This window comes from Apis florea, unplaced genomic scaffold (assembly GCF_048593485.1).
Source record: "Apis florea isolate Af1SG1 unplaced genomic scaffold, ASM4859348v1 contig_2291_pilon, whole genome shotgun sequence".
Classification (NCBI taxonomy): domain Eukaryota; kingdom Metazoa; phylum Arthropoda; class Insecta; order Hymenoptera; family Apidae; genus Apis; species Apis florea.
This window is the reverse complement of record NW_028256553.1, coordinates 4,809,570-4,832,750: the sequence shown is the minus strand read 5'-3', so window position 1 is coordinate 4,832,750 and position 23,181 is coordinate 4,809,570. Positions and strand designations below refer to the sequence as shown.

The 23,181-nt window shown below is 27.6% G+C and overlaps 3 protein-coding genes across 7 annotated transcripts in view; 2 read left to right on the top strand and 1 right to left on the bottom strand.

Annotated features, from left to right (window-relative positions):
* The window catches only part of cysu (peroxidase homolog), a 52,611-nt gene extending 43,779 nt beyond the window's left edge, over positions 1 to 8,832 (top strand). For 4 of the 5 annotated variants that reach the window (XM_086903411.1, XM_086903413.1, XM_086903414.1 and 1 more), the window contains 5 exons: positions 502 to 594; positions 864 to 1,033; positions 1,292 to 1,400; positions 1,928 to 2,018; positions 6,818 to 8,832. In XM_086903411.1, the coding sequence (XP_086759537.1) occupies positions 502 to 594; positions 864 to 1,033; positions 1,292 to 1,400; positions 1,928 to 2,018; positions 6,818 to 8,644 (2,290 nt within the window). In that variant the 3' untranslated portion in view covers positions 8,645 to 8,832. Of the gene's footprint in view, positions 1 to 501; positions 595 to 863; positions 1,034 to 1,291; positions 1,401 to 1,927; positions 2,019 to 4,457; positions 6,500 to 6,817 lie in introns of those variants that run through there. The other variant, XM_012487389.3, reaches the window with a different exon arrangement.
* On the bottom strand, positions 242 to 22,010 carry Cep290 (Centrosomal protein 290kDa). Its single transcript, XM_086903410.1, is given in 25 exon segments — positions 242 to 1,055; positions 11,233 to 11,314; positions 11,425 to 11,682; positions 11,773 to 11,968; positions 12,216 to 12,292; positions 12,294 to 12,383; positions 12,455 to 12,847; positions 12,913 to 13,060; positions 13,434 to 13,669; positions 13,756 to 13,954; positions 14,022 to 15,175; positions 15,799 to 16,096; positions 17,068 to 18,411; positions 18,855 to 19,020; positions 19,234 to 19,471; positions 19,551 to 19,692; positions 19,763 to 19,953; positions 20,033 to 20,165; positions 20,237 to 20,475; positions 20,549 to 20,685; positions 20,773 to 20,908; positions 20,969 to 21,055; positions 21,129 to 21,175; positions 21,391 to 21,475; positions 21,722 to 22,010. Coding segments are annotated over 24 exon segments (6,249 nt in total). The 5' UTR covers positions 21,902 to 22,010; the 3' UTR covers positions 242 to 1,055; positions 11,233 to 11,239.
* Eh (Eclosion hormone) lies at positions 8,940 to 10,803 on the top strand. Its single transcript, XM_012487398.3, has 3 exons — positions 8,940 to 9,199; positions 10,285 to 10,383; positions 10,513 to 10,803. The coding sequence occupies exons 2-3, from the start codon at positions 10,287 to 10,289 to the stop codon at positions 10,677 to 10,679; spliced, it is 264 nt and encodes an 87-aa protein (XP_012342852.1). The 5' UTR covers positions 8,940 to 9,199; positions 10,285 to 10,286; the 3' UTR covers positions 10,680 to 10,803.
* Positions 22,011 to 23,181: the final 1,171 nt, after the last annotated feature.

Genomic DNA, 23,181 nt, shown 5'->3' with positions numbered 1-23,181 from the left:
ATTATAAATTTAGGAAAGTTCATAAAAAATTATATAAAATATTCAAATTGTATTAATTTGCAAAAAAAAAAAAAAGATTCCATTTTATTATTAAAATTTTATTTTTTAAAGTTTGTTAACTAAAATTTACTAAATTTTTTAATTGTAGTTTATTAAAATTTCACTTAAAAAATTGTTAATTTATACATAATTTTGTATAAATTATATTCTATTAATTTAAAAAAGATGATTTTAAAAAATAAATATAATTTACAAAACTTCATTTTATTATTTTTTAACAATTCTTATTTTATATACATACAATTTCTAATTTGTATACATAATTTTTTATAAATCGTATCGTATATGCAAACTTAAAAAGAAAAAGATTTATAGAAACGATGATAATTCGTAGAAATCCATATCATTTAAAGAAAAAAATAAGAAAAACGAAAGTAATTCGCTAAGTCGTCTTATTATTTTTCAACAATCTTTCGACAATTCAATCTGTCTTTTTTACAGAAAATTCTGTGGACTTCCGTGGGTAGACACTTTTGACGAGCTACACGGTTCTATGCCAAATGAGACGATCAGACGCTACAGCTCGATTTTTGAGTAAGTATTGACCTTCCATTTCTAACCATTTTTACAAAATCCAAGAAAAATTCCAAATATCCCAACAATAAGTCATTTTCGAACGAACACGAAACTTGTCAGAAGGAACATTATAAATTCACCGATATTTCAAACCGATGCTAATTTTAAGCTATAATATCTCTCTGTAATATCTCTCGTGAATCACTTTCGAAATATGTTCGTAACCATCATTTCCAGAAATTGAATACGAAATTCCCGGAAATAACGGTGCGTGTATTGATCTTCAGGCATCCAGCTGACGTCGATCTCTGGTCCGGTGGTGTATCTGAGAGACCACTTCCGGGTAGCATGCTCGGGCCAACCTTCGCCTGTATAATCGCCACGCAATTCAGTTATTCCCGTCGAGGCGACCGATTTTGGTATGAGTTGCCGAACCAACCATCGTCCTTCACTCTCGGTGAGAAGAAATTCTTTCGATCCTAAATATCGAACAGATGGAAATTTATAAATTTTAGAGAAACAGGTTTCCACCAACCTGTGAATATTTTCGAATGAAATTATTTTTAAAACAATTACGTATAATAAAATATTTCTATGTGAATATATTTTAATACTATTGATTAAGTAAAGTGAGTTATGATTAAAAAAAGAAAAGTAAAAATTGGAAAAGATTAGTTGAAACGAGATTAAAGTTAATCGTGTTTTTATTTTTCAGATCAACTGAATGAGATTCGAAAAATAAAACTCGCTAGAGTGATCTGCGACAACACGGATTTGATCGACACTATACAGATTTATCCCATGGTATTGCCCGATCATGAAATGTAAGTAAAATGTTGTGAATTGAAATCGAATAAGGTAGCTAAGATATGATATATGAAGTTAATAATAAAGTTTATGATAAATGTTTGATAATTATGATCTTATTATTATATATTTTGTTATAATAGTAGCGTTAATAAGTATACTTAAATATTTAAACATAATTAGAAGTTACAACGATTGTCATTAATATTAAAATAAAAATCTCATTGCGAGACCATAATATTTTAATTAAAATATCCTATTTAATAATTTTTTGTTTTCTATGTATTCTAAAATTTTTTAATTTATTTCTTTTAACAAGAGAAATGAAAATACAATGAAAGCGATTTAATTTCTAAATATATGTACTAAAAAATATATTTCCAAATAAGATGTTAGAGAGAAGAGTACAGAATGTTTATAAAATAAGACAAATTTGAAATTAGTTTTTAGAATCACTAAAATTTCTCTCTCACAAAAAAAAAATGATTCTTTAAATAACGTTTGAAGAAACGTAAAATAATTAAATTCATCGTTCACCTTGCAGAAACCCACGAGTACCCTGTCGAAGCGGCGTCCTGCCTAGTATGGATCTAACCAAATGGGCGGAATTCCCAACCGCGAATCATGCTCAATACGTGAGTAATATAGCGGAGACGTACCAGGCATATGGAAAATAAAAAAGCTGTTTTTTAGACGTAAAAATTTAGCGAAAACTATCGCCTAGACCAGAAAACCATCACCAATGTAGTGAAGAACAGTTACAACAGAGCCAAGAAGCACGACTCTTAGGCACTTTTACCCCGAGACACATTACGGTATCGTAGCGTAGGAAATTATAGATGAACCTGCATGTTCCATTTCAAATCAGCTTTAGGGACATAATAGATGCGGACATAAATGCAACACAGTTGTTATAGTTATAGACATCCGAATAGACACCACTCTAGCGACTCTTTTAATTAGATGAATATATTCCTAGATATTAATTTATTTTATCATCAAACTAGAATTATAATTTATATCCGAAACTATATATAAATTATGATGTCGAGGTAGTCTCTCTTTTATGTGTCTTTTTTTTTTTATAATTTTATATATTATAAATGTATAAAGATTAATTTTAAGAAATTCACGAATATAAACGCCATAAACTAGTTGCTTTCACATTACGATTTAACATCAGGATTTTTGTAACATATCTTTAAATAAGAATGGCGGAATGCACGCACAATCGTGACACTTTGTGCATTAACCACCATTAATTATCGTAATTATTGAACGAAAGGAAAATTGAGAATCTTGCAGGATAGTAGATTTGTTAATAATAATTTCAGAAAAATTAGAAAGATGTATTATACATGTTAAAAAAAATAGTTCATTCTCACATAATTTGTTTCATATTATTGAATTGATAAGTTGTTTTTAATTTTTAATAAATTTTTCGAATTTAAGGATGATTCCAATTTGCATAAAGATATAACTATTTTTTATTGACAGTAAGTAATAAAGTATACAATTTATTAAATTGATACGTTGCTTTACGAATTAGAATTATCGTTTCTTGTTAAATGCAAAAAAAAAAAAAAATAGGACCAGATTTTCTGGATTCTTATGTAGTAACAAAATAACTCAAAATCTGAGCACGTTGATGAGCAAATTTACACTTAGTTCACATCACAGTAATTATTTTTTTTAAATATATTAAATAAAGAAAAACGGATCTACCTCTTTTTTATTGCAAAATTCTCAATCAAATCATCATGAAGTTGTAAATACAATCGTAATAACACGATTTGTAACAATTTCTATGAATGCTTTTAATAATCGCTTATGAATCTATCTAGTATGAATACAATAGTGCATTTAGCTATGCCTGTGTTATATTTTATTACAAATATATATTATATCAGTTGCGAATGAATGCACGATTTATATGGATTAACAAGTTGTGAAATGAATTCTTTCAAATTAACTTCTGTTTGAAGTAACAGATATGTAGAGAGTAATCAAGTGTGAATACCTGTCGAATACTCTAATTTTATTCGTAATAGGCAATCATTTTCGAAAATTTTATTTACGTTTTGCAAAATTTTATTCTTCTAAAAGAATTTAAAATATTCAAAAATATTTCCTTTATATCTTCTTATATATTCTGGAACCAATGTTTAGTATTTCGATTTGTTTAATAAAATTATTTGATTCGATACAATTATTTCAAGACAATCCGCCAAAAGTTTAATCGATTAACATAGCTCAAATGTGTACATTATATTAATCTGTTAATTTTTATTTCTATATACATAGATATACATACATATACGTAATTTATATACATTTGTATCAATTTTTTTTCATCGATGATGTAAATTATGAAAAATAATTCAATTTGATTTTATATAGAATTGAATGTCTTATTATTTTTATATATTCTATGCATGGAAAATTACAGCTTTTGGTTTACTCACTATTTATCTAAGTTTTTAGTATATTCTTCAATTTTACCAGAATTCTATTCTTCTTTTTTTTTTATTTATCCATTTTTCTTATCGAATTTTTAATTTATTTTTCATACGTGATATCACACACACGATGTACATAACAGCACGTAGCAAAAATTCATTTCCTCCATAAAATCGCACCAAGGTGGGTAGCAATGTCCATTATCTAGTCTTTTCATGTATCGCATATAAATATTAGGTCATTCCATAAATAATAAATACTCTTTTTCCTTCCTTTATTTTCATTTTACAATTATTTTCCTGTTAAATCTTTTATTAATTTTTTTTTTATAAAATTCCTAGCATAATAAATGTATCAAATCTTTTTAATAAAAATCACTTATTTATGGGATTGGCTTAATATAATTTTTCCCTAAATAGAATAAAAAAAGGTACAAAGCAGAAACACATTATCCTATTTCATGTTTTAATATGAAATGAGAAAGCGAGATGAAAAAAAGAAAAAAAAAAATAATCGAATTTCGAAGATCTCGATACTTACCAATATTCCCTACCAATACTCTACAAAGGACTGTACAAGCACGTACAAATGTAAACCTATTGTACTATATATAGCAATTGGTGGAAGAGCACTTGCTTGATGTACCAAGAGAACCAACGAGACCGGAAAAGGCGCGGAACCAATACAACAGACAACAGGTTTTACGACTCTTCTTTGAGAGCATTAATGGCATTGCTTCATATCTGGGATTCAGAAAGTAATCGCGCGCCAATTATGAGTATAAAGAGAGCATCGATGATGCACGAGGATGATGAATCGCATGAAAGAACAGAATTTTTGAAACGATGATAAAAAAAAAAATCACATTTATAATATATTAAAAATAATTATAATTTTTTTTCATTTTATATAATAATCTCTTTATAATATTCATTAAATTAGAACGCGTATCCATTATCGTGTCAGGTTTAAGGTTAGGTTCGAAGAGAAGAAAAATAAATTGTTTTGTTCATCCTCGCACTATCATGCACTTTCTAACATTTTAAGACACTGCCCATTTTATATCTTGTGTTTAATGAATATATCGAAAAAATTAATGATATTTATTGCTAATATATATTAATCTATGATTAAATCTTTATTTAGTAGAGGTTTCGTAAAATTGAATTTTATGCCTATTATATAAATATATAAAATCGAAATTTGTTTTAAAACTATTAATAATATTATTCAAATTTCTTTTCTTAAAACTATTATTTATTTTAATTTTAATTATAATTTAATTATAATTATTAATCAATTTTATCAATTCTTTTTATAAAGCTATTAACAGATTTCATTCAAATTAGTATTCCAGTATCTTTTATCAAACGAATAATACTAACGCAATAAATATCATATCAATCATATAATAAACTATACTATTTACATTGTCAAAATTGCGAACAAGGATTTAATTGAAATTTTAATTCAATTTTGTTAAAAACATTTTTGCATTCTTAATATTAAATGACATAAGTTAATGGAATATTCATCAAAAAATTATCTTAACCTCAAAAAAACAACTTGGAGTATTGAAATACTAATTTGTATAATACTACATCTATTCGTGTGATTTTTTTTCGAATATATATATATAATTTACTAAACGGTCTTTTTTTATTGTTATAGACGTATAACTTTTTTTTCATTTTCCCTAATTTTTTTTTTTATTTTAATAAATATATGAGTAACAGCAAAAGCGTAATGTTATGGAGAGTGAGTCTGGCATAAGGTGAAATGGTATTTATTTTTATCGCTTCAAACATTATTGTATTACTAGCTACAATGTATAATATATACACTAAAATGAAATGAAAATGTCAAAATATGGCTATTCTCTAGTAGAGAAGAAAAGTCTAGTCTTCTAGATTTATATCTCTATATATATAATAATTCTGTGCAAGAATTTTTGAACATATTACAATTTTTGATATATGTATTATCCGATAATAAAAATTTTGCCTTGAAATATAAATTGATATGTTCGAAAATAATAATCGAGTTGAATTCGAAAATTTCTTAAATTTTTTTTAATCAAATAAAATGAACACCCGAACATTCATAGTTAAAGTTTATGGATTTTAATGTATAAATGAGTAAATAATCTTTTCTACTCGATAAATTATTTTTACATACTAAGAAACAATATTTAAAAATATATAAAAATATATAAATTATTTAAAAAAACATTCATAAAATGATCAATGAAAATTAAAATTTCGAAATTCAGATTTAAATATCATTATACAAGATAACTTTTCTTCGCTATTAGAACAGCACGAATAAATTTTGGCTTTGTATCTTGTTCCATCCTAATATACACGCGTGTACAATGGTTCAGAGAACCATTGGATTAAAAATTAGAAAAAGAATTTTTCGCGATTGTTATAAATAAAAAAAAAAAAAACAATCATCTGAACCATCGTACATCCCCAGTCTTTTATTTTGTAATTATATTTTGTACATAAGTACCATAAATAAAATCACATTAACGAGAGTGCCATCTATGGAAATTTCATCAATTTTGTGAATTATCCTCTCTCTCTTTCTCTCTCTTAATTCTTTCCCTTTTCCTTTAAATTTAAAAAAAAAAAAAAAAAAAAAAAAAACGATATTATCCATTTCAAATTCGGCGATGTTCTATGGCAACGGCATAGTAAATATTTCATTGTGGCGAGCACGTGAAATTTACTACTGACGTCGGGAGAGAATGATTTACAAGGTAGTTAAAAGCAGCATCTATGTTTCTTGCGCACTGTGTATCGAAGGCGTGCAATGTTGGGTGAAAATAATACATATATGTATATATATATATATATATATATATGTACTTGAGATATTTATCTAACATTAGATCAGTGTTTTGCATTGTAATGTCTTATCCTTGAAGGAAACGAATAGCGTTAACGTAACGAAAATTCAAAATTTTCAGGCTAAAACGAGACGAATCGAGTCGCTTTTAGCTGCAAGGAGTGTGATGAAAAAACCGTCGAAGAAGATCGATAAAAAAGTTGAAAAAGACGTAAGCAACAATTCTTCAACCAACTTTTCAAATCGGAATCTTGTTCTTCTCGAAAGTACATTTCTAAAATCTGGTAGAAACAATGGTAAAAATAAGATAGAAGTAGCGAACGCATTAAATAATTACCGGAGAAAAACTATGGTGAAACGTTCGAAACGTTCCTTGGACAAGAAAAAATCCAATTATTTCGAAGAAAAAGTTCCCTTATCGAAGAGGCTCTATCGTCATCCGAAGCTGAGTTACGAGGAGCAAAAGAACCACTCGTTTCAGGACACGTTCGATTCGTTGCAATCGAAAACTACGATGAAACCTTTGTTAAAGGAATCAAACAAGCATACTTACGTGTCCTCTAACGAATATTTTGAGATGCAAAAGAGTTTGGAAAACACGAAAGATGATAAAAATATGTTAAACGAAGCAATTAAAGACACGAATACATCGCAGAGTTTGGTTAAACGGCAAAATCGTAGAAATTACATCAACATACAAGATCATCAGAAAACTGTTAACAACGGGACATCCGCGGATATTTTAGAGTACGATCCAAACAAAATTCCGTATGTCGAGGTGCCGGATTACTCTGATATCAGGGAAGAAAGTTTGGATGAGAAAGATCGTCGGATGAAAGAGGAGAAGAATGACGATTTTATCGATCCAGAAATATCAACGAACTCCGAAGAAGACTCGTGGAAAGGTTCAAGGCGAGACTCAATTAAAGAAAATGATACGAATTTCACAAATTTTAAAACGTATACGGATATAAAAAGACTGAATAATAATAATAATAATAATAACAACGACGATAATAACAAACCGGACAATTTAAAAAAACCGGAAAGATCGAACGACTTCAAAGACTCTTGCGAACGTTTAAAGAGCGATAAATTCGAAGGAAGTAAAGGAGGGGGGCTGTTAAAGAATTCAAACGAACTGCGAAGTAACGAGGATAATTTAAATAATTCCAACGTCGATAAAGGAGCGGGAGAAAATTCCGAAGAAAATCACGGCCCTCCCACGGAGGATCCGGGGGAAACGCGGGAGGACACAGGAAGTCGATCAGGTCCCATAATTTTCGACATAAACGAATACAGGAAGCCATTCGATCTAGACGAATTTCTTAAGGACGATCCGATAATGAAAAAGTTGAAGCTGCTCGAAAAGGAGACGCGGGCCAATTACGGGCAGAACGGGAAACGAGTTTCAGCCGACGAATCCGAAAGTGATAATGCGTTCAGGGAACAAGCGAACGGGCAAAGGAATTGTGCCGAGGTACAACACACTTTTGATCATCTACCAAAATCTCGTGAATCGAGCAAAGTCTTCGCAAAAGTGGATGAAAAGAAGGATGAAGAAAAAGATGGAACGAGAAGCGAGAAAATAAACAATCGGGAAGATTCTAACGAGGAGAACGAACACTTTTTAAGATTTGTCTTCGAAAAGAGGGACGATCGTTTGCCTGGATTCGAAAATGAGGAGAAATCCCGATATTTCGTCTCGGGCGATGCAATTAGAAACTTGGAAGGGGATATCGGAAAAGATAGGAAGAGAAAGGACAGATCCCGTAAAGAGGACGTGTACGAGGCATTGTCGGCAATCTTGGGAGAGAAAAGTCGTGTCTCGCGGCTCGATGAGGCCGAAAGGATCGGAGACGAGCCTGCGCTCGAATACAAAAACTTCTGGTCCTTAGAATATAAATCTCCGAGAGTCGACATGGAGGCGCAAGAAAGGAGGAAATAGCGGCGTATCGATTGAAATCTCAATCCCTGGGATGGATCGTGAACGTTGCGAACACGGATGAAGTGATGTTACGTTAATCACGAGAGCTAATCTCTGAATCGAGTCATATCGAACAATGTTATTATCTCACTTTGCCTGTTAAACATTCCGAGAATAAAATGAGGAATAATAAATAAGGATAAAATTGATTTTGATCAGATCCTGTTTCACATATTCCTGGAAGTAGAAAACCCGCGATAGATGGATATATTTATAGTGGCCGACAGTTTTCCAAGACGATACTGTCAGATCTCCTTTAACCAATCAGGCAGCTAACGATTGATCGAAATTTCTCTGCGAATCCGGTGTCGCGGAGAGTCGCACGATTCCGAGGAATGCGGGAAATCGAAGAAATCGAATTAAGGTAAGATAGGCAGCGGGGTTTCCCTCGGTTCGAGGGATGAATCTGGCCTCAACGGATATATAAGGCCGTCATCGTGCAGTGCTCAGTGTCATTCGTCTGGTTTTATCAATTCCAGCAGCCTCGGCTTGTTGTCCAAGCGTACCAGCAACCAGGTAAATAAAGATACCGTTCCGATACCGACAGAGAGAAAACGCGTTTCACACAAGTCACGTGGCCCTATCCTTCACCTAACCGATCCATCGATCCGATTCATGCTCGATCCCGGTTTACACGTATCGTCAACGAACTCCAACCGCACGTATCCTGGTCCATTGATCCGCACGATTATCGCTGTTTCCACGATCGATCGATCGATCCTTGGTCTTGAATCTTCAATCTGCTTCCTGCAGAGAGAGAGACGGGGGAGAGAAGGAGACACGGCTGTAAGACAGAGAGATAAGATACACCTTCCATCCATATTTATGTTTATGTGTTCACAATATGACCGTTAAGGAGAACGCGGAAGTACGATCCGGGAGATTCTGGTTATAGATGACTGGGTATAAATGAAGGAAAGAGGAAGAAAAAAGGAAAAAAAAAAAAAAAAAAAAAAAGAGATGACCACCAACAGCGGATACGCTCGAACAATTTACATCGGAGAGACGCGATATAATCGGTGGCGGGCGATAAGTATCGCCATTCGTTGAACAGAAAGGATAATTCGGTTTTATTAAAGGAGATACGATACACCTAATTCTTGTTTGCTCAAACATTCGACCGTCTCTTGGTTCAACAACTTCGAGCATTTATCCCTGAAAGTTCACGAGTGTCATTCCCCTTCTTTTTCTTATTATTATTATCCTCCTCCTCCTCCTCCTCCTGATCGAAGACCACTTGTCCAAGACCGGTAATTAATCGAGAAAAGTGAATGAGATATCAACGCTTGGCTTTGAACAGAGCATCCTGTCTGAGGCTAGAGTAGGCTTTGCAATTTATAATCCGTATTTTTTCTCTCTCTCTCTCTCTATCTCTTCTATTTCTTATATTGTATAGATGGAATAAAAGCTGATGAATTGCACACGATATCTAGTGTTATATCTCTGTTTCGTTATTATCTATCTGGATTCTATTGGTTTCTTTGTTTTTTCCAATTGTATCGTGAAATAATTAATAATACATTCGAGTGAAATTTGTTAAGCATAGAATTGAATTATTATTTAGGATGAATTAATACGTTTCAATTTCACGTTTGTTACAGTCATGAACACTTCAATCCGTATTTTGCTGGTGCTCTTTTTAGTCTATTCAATGGTATTCACGTTCGTTGCAGGAAGCGTTCCTTTCGAACGAGCCATAGGTAAGTTTAATTGAAAAATAAAAATAATACGTGTAAAATCAATACTTTTAATAACGAGCATTTTTTAAAAATAAATATTGAATTTTGATTGACATATGTTTAAATTAATTATTGAAATTATTTTCCAAGGAGTCTGTATCCGAAATTGCGCTCAATGCAAGAAAATGTTCGGCCCGTACTTCCTTGGACAGAAGTGTGCCGATTCTTGTTTCAAGAACAAAGGAAAACTCATTCCTGACTGCGAGGATGAGGATTCGATCCAACCATTCCTCCAAGCGCTTGATAGCGAATATTAGAAAATTAAAATCGACTTGAAGTTCCTCGCTATTTAATAATTATTCACGCTAAGTGTATACCAAAACTAGTATGTCGTCTGAATTTGCAAATAGAATATACGAACATAATATATCTCTCTGTTAAGTAATGTCGAATTCTTCTTTTCGTTTTTTTTTTTTTTTTTTTTGTAATTTTTGATCTTGACTCAGGAATGTGTGATTATAACGAATTAAAATTATTTAATTTCCATATGTTATTTGTGAATATTATATTAAGTATTATAATATTTAAAGTATTATTCGTACATAATAGTATTATTATTAGTATTATTAGTATTATAAATATTAACAAATATCAAAATGGAAAATGAATATATATCGTTAATTAAACAAAAATCAACAAAATATCTCTTTAATAATTGAAGAAAGGAAAATTCTGAATTTTCTTGATTTATCATAAATGAAAAAAATATATAACACACAAAAGAAGACAGTAAATACTACATGTTATGTATTTTATCGATATCTATACAAATCTTGAATAGATAGAATGTATCATAAACTTTCTACTCACCGATTTTTTATTCTGGAGTAGGAGATATTACATGACACTCTGGTATCGTAGACAATATTTGCTTCGATTCTAGTTGCTGTACCTGAAATTATGTACGTTTCGTATATTATCCTTTTGTATTTTTTTTTTTTTTTTTTTTAACTCGAAGCATTTATCTTTTTTTCTTTTATACATATAAAAATGTATATTTACTCGTTGTCGAAGAGTTTTCTCATTCACGGCAACTCTTGATAATAAATATTTCACTTTGTCTAAAAGTTCAGATTTGTGGCACAATTGTTCCCTCAAAATTTTTATCTCTCCGTTATCCTCCTCCTTCTGTACCTTTTCCAACGCAGCTACTCTTTGCTCAGCTAATTGTAAATCAGTTTCTAATGCCACGATTCGTTTCTGTGCTTCTTCGTAATTCTTTCGCAATATATTTTCACTTTGATTATTTAATAATTTATCCTACGTGTGATATATATATAATATATGTAATCATTAATAGAAATGAAAAAAATATCACTCTATAGAATTAAAAATTAATTATATTCTTGCCTGAAACGTATGATTCTTTTTTGATCCAAGTTTGAGACGTCTATTTTCTACCTGCAACTTCTCGATAATTCTTTTCAAAGTAAAAATCGTTTTCTCCATCTCCAAAGTAGATTTCTTCGAACCATCCCGCAAATCTTTGTCTGACGATCTTGGAGTCGAATCAGATGATTTTTCTACTTTCAACAACTCTATGTATCTGTATATAAATTTTTAATTTCAAATAAAATATTGATTGATCTTATTAATCTGTTTGTTAATCTATTAAAGATTTGTTATTAATCTATCTTTTATTTCAAAATAAATAAATAATAAGTATGCACGACAAAAAATTTAAAAAATAAAAATATTATTAATTAAAATTCTATGATATCCAATTCATGGAATTGTATTTTATTAACTTTCAAAAAATTTATAGCAAAAAAAACTTAATTTAAGAAACCTACTTTTCCAAATGTTCAACTTTTTCCCTTAATCTAGGCATATCCGCATTTGCCTTTTCCAATTCAATACGAAGCTCGAAAGTTCTCAGCTTCTAGTTTTAGATTCATTTTCTCCAAAATATCTTTAGTCATTTCCAGTTTCTCCAATTGACTAACAACGTTATTGTTACCCTACAAAATATTGACAAATATTTGAGAAACAAATATTGAAAAAGAAATCAAACAGCGATAAAGGGACAGACCTGAGAAACGGTTTCTAAAGCAGCGATGTGTCTCTTTTGCTCTTCGAGTTGGAGTAAAAGTTTCTCACTGTTCTCGTTCTCCAATCGATTGGACAATTCTCTAATATGATCACGCAAAGTTTGACACTCTTTTTGAAGCTCCTGCATTATATTTTGATGAACAGTTGTGGATCGAGCCGATATACTTTCAGCTATAATATTGTTTTCTGTTTTTAATTTGCTTTTTAAATACCATTTTTCTCTTTCCATACAAGAAACCACTGATCGAAGTTTTTCATAATTCGAAAATAATTTTGCGTACTCATCTGTTTTCTCTTTCAATTTCTCTTTCAATTTTTCGGCAGTTTGTTGCCACTTCTTCTGTTTCTCCCATAATAAAAGTTCTTCCGCTGTCTATACAATAGATTTTTAAATTATTGCACGAAAATTTGAGAGTAATGAGTTAACATATTACATACTTTGGCTTTCTTTGCTCCCTGAGCTAGATACTCTCTATCTAATTGCGCTCGAGCTTTATAAAGCTCTTCTTCTAGAGATTTTACTTTGCGTTCAAGTTGATTTTCACGCTGAGAAGTTTTTTTTTCTTGAATCCTTACGGCCATGTATCTGTAATAAAGATAATGAAAAAAGTAACCAAAAGGAAGAAGAATAATAAAATAAAAATAAGTGAAAAGATATTAAAGTGTTTCTTGTGATTAAATTTCTTGTATTAAATCAAAAGAAAGGATTATATTAAAATTAAAATAAAAAAATTGCATAAAAAATCCCATTATTCTTAATTATTAGATTACTATAATTCAAAACATTTATTAATTTTTTCTTTTTTATCATTAATTATACAAACTCTATAAAAAAAGAATGTATATTGTATTTAAATTTTATTTAATAAATCTTAAGATATCTATCTATAAAAAGTCATAACAAGAATTCATTGTATTATAATTTTTACTATTTTATTTTTCGTCCATTATTAAAATACCTGCGGCTAAGTTGTTGTTTCAAGTCAGATATTTCGTTTTTATACATTTTCTCCTTTTCTATCAATGAATGCAGTTGCTTTCTCACAGTATCTGTACGATGTGTAATATCTTGTTGTTGATGCATATCATCGTGAGCACTCAAAGTTGGCGTAATTTCATGTATCTTCAATGCTGATTCTCCATGAGTTATCGCTTGCCGCGTTTGAGTCGCAGATTCCATTAACTGAACTTCATTCTTCATTCCAAAAAAAATATATATATTTAAAAGATACATATTTAATATCTAAATAAATTTCTAAATATTTTAAAGATCTACGATACTTGTAACTCTTGACATGCATAACTAAGCTGATGAATTTTATCATCCTTCTCTTGCATCTCCTTCAACAAGGTAATATTTCCTTTTGTAACCATCATACGATTTTCAGATAATTGTTTGCGCAACATGTCTGCCTCTGATTGCCATTTCGCCAATTCCCCAAGATAAATGTCTAATTCACTTTTATGTTGTTCCTCCAATCTAACAGAAAATAATAGTTTGATATATATTATCATCATCATTGAATGTATTATCATTCACAACTTACCTTTCTCTCATACGATCCATGTGTTTAAGTCTTTCCTCCGCCAATCGATGCCAACGATCGCTCAATTCCTTAGTAATGTTGAGATCCGCTTCCAGAGTCGAGACTTTTTCTTGCAATCTAGCAATCTCTTCCACTCTCATTGCGATATTTTTTATATCTTCAGTCTTCGACGTAATTTCTAAGGTTTTATCGATCAATTTTTCAGGCTCTTCTTTCACGTTATTTTTACTATTATCGTGTTTCTCATGTTGACCCCTTTGAGTTTCGTTTTCCATCGATAAAATACGAATATGCAAATTTTTAATCTCTTCCTGCAAACGAGCCGCAGCTTTGCTATGTTCGTCTCTGTCTTCTTTCAATAGATTTTGATATCTAGCTATGGTTTCCTCTTTTTGACTGAGCAATTTCTGCAAGCTATTTACCGACGACTTTAAGGCGAGATCACTGCATTGTGTATCAGAGGCTTGCAATTCAGACGAAAGCTTGTATTCGTCCAATAATTTTTTCTTCTGCACTAATTCTACATCTTTGTTTTTTATAATCTTGTTTAACGAGTCTATCTTCGCTTGACACTCTGTTATTTGTAGTTCACATTTGATTAACGTAGAAGATCGTTCTGAAACAAGTTTCAAAGCTTCGTTCAATTGTTCACGTAGTAATGAAATTTCTTGATCATTATTTTCTTTCGTCGCTTCTTTCTCTTTTTCTGCTTTGCCTTTGCATTCTATACTTTCTTTGAAATAAGTCGATTTTTCTTTCTCCATTTCCGTGTTACTTTTTGTCGATTCTTTCGTCCTTTCTTTAAATTTTAAATTTTCTGAATCATTTTCTTCGAAACAAATTGTTTGAACTTCAACTTCATTCGTTTCTTTCTTGTTCAAGCAACAAATGTATGGATCCGTTTGTATTTCTTTTGGATTTAAATCTACGATTGCTTGAACTGATGCATGTTTATTTTCTTGTAAAATAGGACTGGTTGCGATATTTTGTGTGTCTATTTTGGATTGCTGATTCTGTCCCTTATTCCATATTTTTTGAATTTGTACCATATCGTGCTCCATTTGATTTATAATTGATTCATACTCCATATATTTGTTGCTAGCAATTTGTACCTCATATTCCAGTTGCATTATTTTTCGTTTGTACTTATAATCCTATTCAATTGTTAATTATTAATTTGAAGTCAAAAGATCTTATATATTTTATATATATTAAAAAAAAATAAGTTTAATAAGTAAAACAAAAAATAATTTAATTTTAATATGACAATTTTATTTTTTATTAATGCAAATAGATAAAAAAAGAAATAAAATATATAGTTATATTAGTGAATAAACTGTGGATTTCTCTCTAAATATATTTTTCATGTTTTGCACATTTTATGTATATAATTTATACGTTTTATATAAATTGTTTGATGTCAAATATATAATAAACAGATTTCTTATAAAAAAAAAAAAATTTAATAAATCGTGACTCATAAAAAAAAAATGCAATATATAACAATTCAAAAAATAATATAATACTAAAGCAAATTTAAAAATATTTCCTTTTTCATGAATTAATTCTTTTTTTAAATAAAAGATATTAATTTTTGAAAAAAAATCTTTAAAAAACGTAATATAAATAATGATAGATAAAAATATACATTAAAATTATTTCAATTATTTTATAAAAGTAAAATTATATTTATATATAATTAAATATTTGGATAGCGTTTTTTAGTTTTAAGAAAAATATTACTAAAAATTTTACTAAAAATTTGATAATCACATACATTTAAAGTGTATTGTGAATATTCCGAAAACTGCTGCATTATATCTTGCACACTATTACTTCCAATCTGTTGTTCTAGTATATCTTTTAAATTTTCAACGATTTGCAAACGATTGGTTAGCATTTCCTGTTGCTCCTTCACATTCTCATAACATTCTTTCGTTTTTTTCTTCTCAGAATTAATAGTCTGACGTTCATCTTTTAATTTTACTGATAACAAGATTATTCTATCTAAAGCGCTAATAGAAGTGGAACCTGCATATTGATTTTGCAAAAATTCTATAATATCTACATATTTTCTGCAAAGATAGTTTAATTAGTAAAATGTATGTTTCTATCACACAAAAAATAATAATAAAACAAATCTCCCTCAACGACATATTTGTGATTTGTCTTTAATAATATATATATTTACATTAATATAAAATTTTTATGTATTTTATCAAAATACATGAATGTTTTAGATCAAATTCAAATATCTAAGATATTTTTTAAGAATAGAAATGAAATATCTAAAATATATATTTGAAGACAAAAGTAAATAATGACAGATAATAAAAATAATTATTAATTATCATTTATATATGTTAATAAATATAATATAATGTTATATATTCTCTATATTTTTATATAATGTAATATTTATATATATTTCATATAAAGTAATAAATATCATAACACTATTATAAAGAAATAAAAAATTTGAAGAAAGCAAAATAACATTATAACATTAATAATTAAATTTGTAAATGTTATTTTTTCTAAACATCGCAAAAATAAATTTTTTAATAATTCAGATATTAAATTCTCGATCAAATTCTATTAAAAAATGAAATTTCTTGAATTTTTAAAGATAAAAAAAACAATAACAAAATAGATTTTTTTATCAATTTAATCACTTTTCAAAAATATCAATAAAACATTACAAAAAATATAATATAATAATTTATATAATAATTTTACATTTCCATTTACTTTTATCTTCTCACAATTAGCTAATTTTTTACAAAAACTTAATTTATTATTACACAATTGTAAATATTAATTTTAATTATTAACTTACATAATTTATATTTATACTGTAAAGATTAAATACAGATATAATGATTTTAATTACACTTTGTTAATGTTAACTATTTTAACTACTTTATTACTTTATTTACTTTTGTCCCTGGTTGTACTTTAGAATGTAAAAAGTTCATTAATGAAGTTTCACAAAATAATTGTCGTTGAAGAAAATAAAACAATTTTTAATTCAATAAAATTTCACCTGCAACGATTATCACATTGTTTTCGGCAATCTTGCACGTAAGTGCGCAATCCTTCGCAAGCTGTTTTTGATTTATCAAGTTCTTCTTGCAAATAAGATACTTCATTTTCCAATTTTACTTTCTGTGCATTTAACTCCATTTCTATTATATTTTTACTAGTCAATTCGAAATCCAATTTTGAAATTGTAGCTTTATCTTCGCTAATTGCTTGTAAATTTAATATATGATGTCTAAGATTGTCCAATTCCAATATTTTTAACGAATTTAACGAATATTGCTGTTTGACTTCCTCTTGAGTAATCTGCAGATGTTTCTTTAAATTTTCAATTTCTACTTGAAGTTCTAAATTATTATCTTTTATTGCTGGTACTTTTTTATCGTTCAATTGCTCAGATTTCTCGAAATGCAAGTCTTTAGATAATCTTTTGTGCAAAGTAATTAATTCCTCTTGTAATTCAGACTTTGCAGCAATTACGTTTTTAAGATCTTCTTCACATTTTGATAACTGAGTTTGCAAAATTTCATGTAAACTAGTCACGTGATCTGCTCTTTGCTTTTCTAAAAGTTCTTTCGCTTGAGCTTCCTTCAACTTTTCCATTAAATTTTGATCATTTTTGCAATCAATTTCTTTCTGTAAATGATCTATTAATTGATTTTTTTCTTGTTTTAATAATTCTAATTCTTTTCTTAAGTATTGTATCTCATTATCATTTTCTAACATCAAATTGTTTTCCATTAAATTACGGAAACGTATATTTAATTCTTCGTGTTTCTCTTTCATTTCATTATAAATGGTAGAACTGACTGTATTGAACAAATTACTCTGTAATATCGAAATCTCTTGCTCGAGAATCTTATTATGCTTATTGGAATCTGCTAATGTTTTGCTTATATAGCTCTCATTCTTTATTGATTCTTTTTTATCTTGGTAAGCTTTCGTGATTTCTTTATTTAATAATTGTTGAAGAGCAATAATTTTTCTGTTCGCTATTAGAACCTCGCTGGAAGCTTCTACATATTCTTTGGTTTTAATCATGTAAGCTTTTCGAATTTCATCCTCACCCTCTTCCAATATCTTTGCACTCTGTTCATAAACATCATATTGAAGTTTTAATTTTTCAATTTCATTTTTTAACTCATCGTTTTGTTCTAATAACAAGTTTTTTTGCTGTTCCCATTCTTCTGCCTCACTTTTGTATGCTTCTTGCAAATTTTTCATTTCAGTGAGATACATTGATATTTTTTCATTATCGGATTCTTCAGTGTTTCGATAAATCTTATCAAAATCATGCTTGTTCAAAACTAATTTGTGCAACATATTGTCTTTTTTTTGCAATTCTTTTCTGCAATTATTTATATTTTGTAATCACAACTTTTTACTAATTATATCGAATTAAATAATAATTAAATATTATAAAACAATAAAAAGTTGAAAAAAAATACGTTTTACTTTGATAATGTTATTCAAGTTTGAAAATTAAAATTATTCTTTAAAATTTTCAAACTTTTAATATTATAATTCAATATTTATACAATAATTAATTAAAAAATTTTCTGGGAGAAGAAAAATAAAATATAAAGGTAATTAGTACTTTTCTTTATATAATTATATTTTGATATATAATTATATTTTGATAATATAATTATGTAATAATAGCAATAACAAATATAACAATGATAATAATATTAATCTCAAATATAAATTATCATTTTACGAAATTCTATAAGAAAATAAAATTATATTTCCGAAATCGCCATAGCCATAATTATACATATTAATATCTACCTTAATTGTTTAAGTTGATCCCTCAATTCAGTATTGCTACCTTGCACAACATTCAGATGCTCTTGCAATCTCATTGCAGGATGATACCACCCTGCTAAATGTCTCACATCTAAAGCTTCTAACAATCTCTCTAAGATACTAGACTGTATTTCTACATTACTTTTTCCTGAGATATTAAATAATTAGTTATCCGTTTAATTTATAAATGAAATGATAGAAAAATGAAAAAAAAAAATAGTTAGTATACGTGTATTTAATAATTTACGTGTGTTATTAAAGATAAAGAGATAAGAAAAAAGAATCAAAAAGAAATTTTATCGTGAAAAAAAGAAAACATTTGTGCATCATTAAAGTACCATTAAAAGTAGCGAAAATTCACCATCTTGGTTCCGAATACTATCCAGAATTTCGTGCATTCCTGATCTTAAAGCTTCATTTTCTTCTATAACCATCTGCATATTTTCTTGCAGCTCAGAAATATTTAATTTCGAATGCCACATAGGTGTAGATTCTGCCAGTTTAGTTGAATGGAAAAATTCAGTAGTCTCATTTACAATAGTATTCGAAAAATCTAATTCTTTCGAAGTCCTACATAATTTATATTTTAATATTCTTATCTAAAATATTTTAAAGTAATTTTAAAAAATATTGTTTTCTAAATTAATAAAAAAAAAATTAATGTCATCGATTTCTTACGTCCGATTTTAATTCTAAATTTTCCTCAATCAGCAATTTATTTTGTTGTAATAACTCTTCCATTTTTTTTTCTTGTTCTTTACGTTTCGCTAAAGCATGTTCAATTGATATTGATTCATCTTCCGGAATACCTAATTTTTCCCTATAATTTACACTATTAAATATATGCGATAAAAAAATTTCTGAAGATGCATGAATATATAATTAACTACCTAAGAGTTATAATTTCCATTTCTTGATAAGAATTCAACATTTCTAATTTATTCACAACGTTAATTAAGTCTTTTATATACGCATTCTTATTCTCCAAGTCATTTTTCAGATCTTTTATTTCATTCAATGCATCTGTTAAACTTTGATTTTCGTCCTCATATTTTTTTAATGTCGCTAATACTTCGCATAACTAAATAAAATAAAATATTTTTAAAATTTAAAAAATGCATTTAAGAATATCTTAATAAATTAAGAATATCTAAACTGACTTTACTACTTCTTGATTCAGCATCTTCTTCTGCTTCGTTCAACTTAATTTGCAGTTTGGAAATTTGGTCATTTGCATTTTGTAATTTTTTTAACAAATCTCTTTCTTCTTTCTTTTTGTCACTCTTTTTTATTCTAAAGGAAATATCAATAAAACTTTAATTTTTAATTTATTATATCTTTATTTTTTTTAAATATATACATACTTTTGAGCATCTATTTTTAATTTTTCTATAAGAGTTGCACTTTCGTTAATTTCAACTGTGGCTTCAGTTAGTTTAGTTTTTAATTCAACTATAATTTTATCGCGATGATCTATTTGTTCATTTAAATAAATTATTTCGCTTTTGTTTTGTTCTTTAGCAGAAACGACAGATTGTACTAATGACTGGGATAAATTTTCTTTTAATTGCAAAATTTCTTTGTCTTTTTCCTCTAATATTATCTAACAAATTGTCATAAAATTTAATGATTTTATTTCGAATTAGCAATAAGAAAATTATTACATCTCTATGTACCTTCCATTCATTAATTCTAGCATCAATTGCTGTACTAAAGTCATCTATTGCTTTATCTCTATCTGTTTGCTGAGCTGCAATTTCCTCAATTTGTCTAACTAATGCAATATTTTCACGTTCTAAATCAAATATCTTTTCTGAAATTAATATATAATACTATTAATATGCAATAAAATAATCTAATTGAAAATTTGTGTCTATTTATTTTACTTTGTCATAATAACCTTTATATTCAATAGATTTAATTTGAGCAGAATTGAGTTCTTCTGCCATTTCATTCATTTTTTCTGTTGCATCTTCCATTTCTTTAGTTAATGTTGTTAAACGTTCTTTTAATACCATGTTATCTCTTTCTGTATTCTATGAAATAATGAAAATATCAAAATACTGTTTTTCTCTATTTTCTCTATCCAAACTCACCTCCAATTCAGTCATAAGAATTTTTATCTTTTTATTTTTTCCTTGCAAAGCATCATCATAATCAGTACTTTCAGATATATCTATATTCTTAAAACAAATAACAAAAATAATTTTACAAGATACTATAAATATATTATATATCTTCATTATAATATCTTACTTTAGATAATTCAGCGGTTTCATGTTTTGTATCAGATATATCCCATTCTATCACATAAAATTTTTTATTATAATATTACAATATAATATTATTGCAATATAATAACATTATTACACAAATATTGCATACTAAGTTAATATAATAAGTTTAATAATATAAGTTTGGTATAATAAATATAGCAGTTTAATTAATAATAATCATTATTTAATTTAATTTAAATTTTAATTTAATTTAAATTTTATTTTAAACACAAACAATTTACCTTTCCTTTTACGTTTAGCAGGTTCAGGTTTTAAAGAAGAAATTGTTTGTTTTAATTCACCACATTCTAAGAGTAATGATTCTACCTATTAAGCAAATAAATTTAAAAATATTATGTTAAATAATACTAATTATTTTTAATATTATTTTATGTAAGAAAATGTGTAATCAAACAAATAAAAAAAAAGTGCTATTTTTATTGAATAAATATCACAAAAATAATAATAAATATAAAATAAATAATAATACAGATATTATACTCTATAAAGAACAATTTAAATAAGATGATAGTAATAAAATAATATTATTACAACTTAAATAATTATTTTTACTTGATGATCTTTATATTGTAGTATTTCTTGAGATAGTTTCATCAGAGTTCGTAGGTTATGTATATCACTAATGTCATCGACATCACAGCTAACTATAGCAGGATAAAAATCTTCCATATCATCATCAGTCAATGATGATGGATCCGTTGACAATAAATGATCCCAATCAGTACGACCCATTTTTCACAATGATTTATCAATTATCACTATAACCCCACTATTTTTAACTAATTATTTTGTTTGGACTTTACAAGTGACGCTTGCTAGTCGTTGTTATGGAAACTTTGTTTTGAATTTTCAATTTAACATCTAGTGAAAACTTAAAGAACTAAAATTAATAATTAAAAAAAACTAATCAAAATTATCATATTATTCTATAATAATAAAAATATTTTTTCCTAGATTGATATTGTATAAATCTATCATTAAAAACAAAAATCGGTGAAATTTCTAAAAATTTATGATTTTATATACAATCAATTCTATCAATCATATTATTTTTATTTTGTATTATACTTTTATTAAATCATATGAAAATACATTTATTAATAAATATTAGAAAATATTTAATGTATAAATAAATTAAATATAAGAAAGTTTATACATTTCTCAAATTAACTTCTTGTACAGGATGTTCCAAAAATATAGAAGTATCCGTTAACTGGAGATTCCTAAGTTCATTTCAACATTTTTCTTTGCAAAAACTTTTATTACGGTTTTATTAACGAGTTATTAACAAAAAACACTAACCAATCACAAAGCGTATAGGCTGATCAAACATGATGATAGCATTGACTATCGACCAAGCACGAACAAGTCTAAGTAACATATGTTGAAGAAAGTATATTGAATATTATAATTTATTCTTTAATTCATGATATAATTTTTCGATATAATTTTTTATCAATAAAAAAAATATTTATTATATTCTCTTACAGAAAAAATACTGAATACTGTTTTAATTTTATTTGATGCTACATCGGTAATATTGGAAATGATACTAAAATGATAAAATATTTTTTGCAAAATTTTGCATTTTAACATTCAAATTGCAAAAAATCCTTCTCGCAAACATTATTTTTTTGTAAAGTGAATCCTTTTATAAAATTTCAACCAAATTGAAAAATTTATTTGTAAAAATTTCATCGATTTTTGAAAACATAGTTCAAAAATCATTTTTTGTTGCATATTTCAAGAATTATATATTCTTATTATCTTAGTGTCATTTTCAATTTTAGCAATTCAATATTAACTTTTTTAGATTTTTTTTTACTGATCTATTTTTACTTAATAACCATAACTCGATAAGCAAGATTAAATGTAACTAGTTATCGACCATGGTACAAGTAACTATCTTATTTGTACAAAACAAATAAAATTTTAAAAGATGAAATATTTAAATCTTAAAATGTCAGTATTCTATTAATGATTAATTAATTTTAAAATTAATTAATGATATA

Coding starts and splice junctions, on each gene's coding strand:
- Eh (XM_012487398.3), top strand. CDS start 10,287: ATGAACACTTCAATCCGTATTTTGCTGGTGCTCTTTTTAGTCTATTCA. Junction 10,384..10,512: donor TCCTTTCGAACGAGCCATAG/GTAAGTTTAATT, acceptor TTATTTTCCAAG/GAGTCTGTATCCGAAATTGC.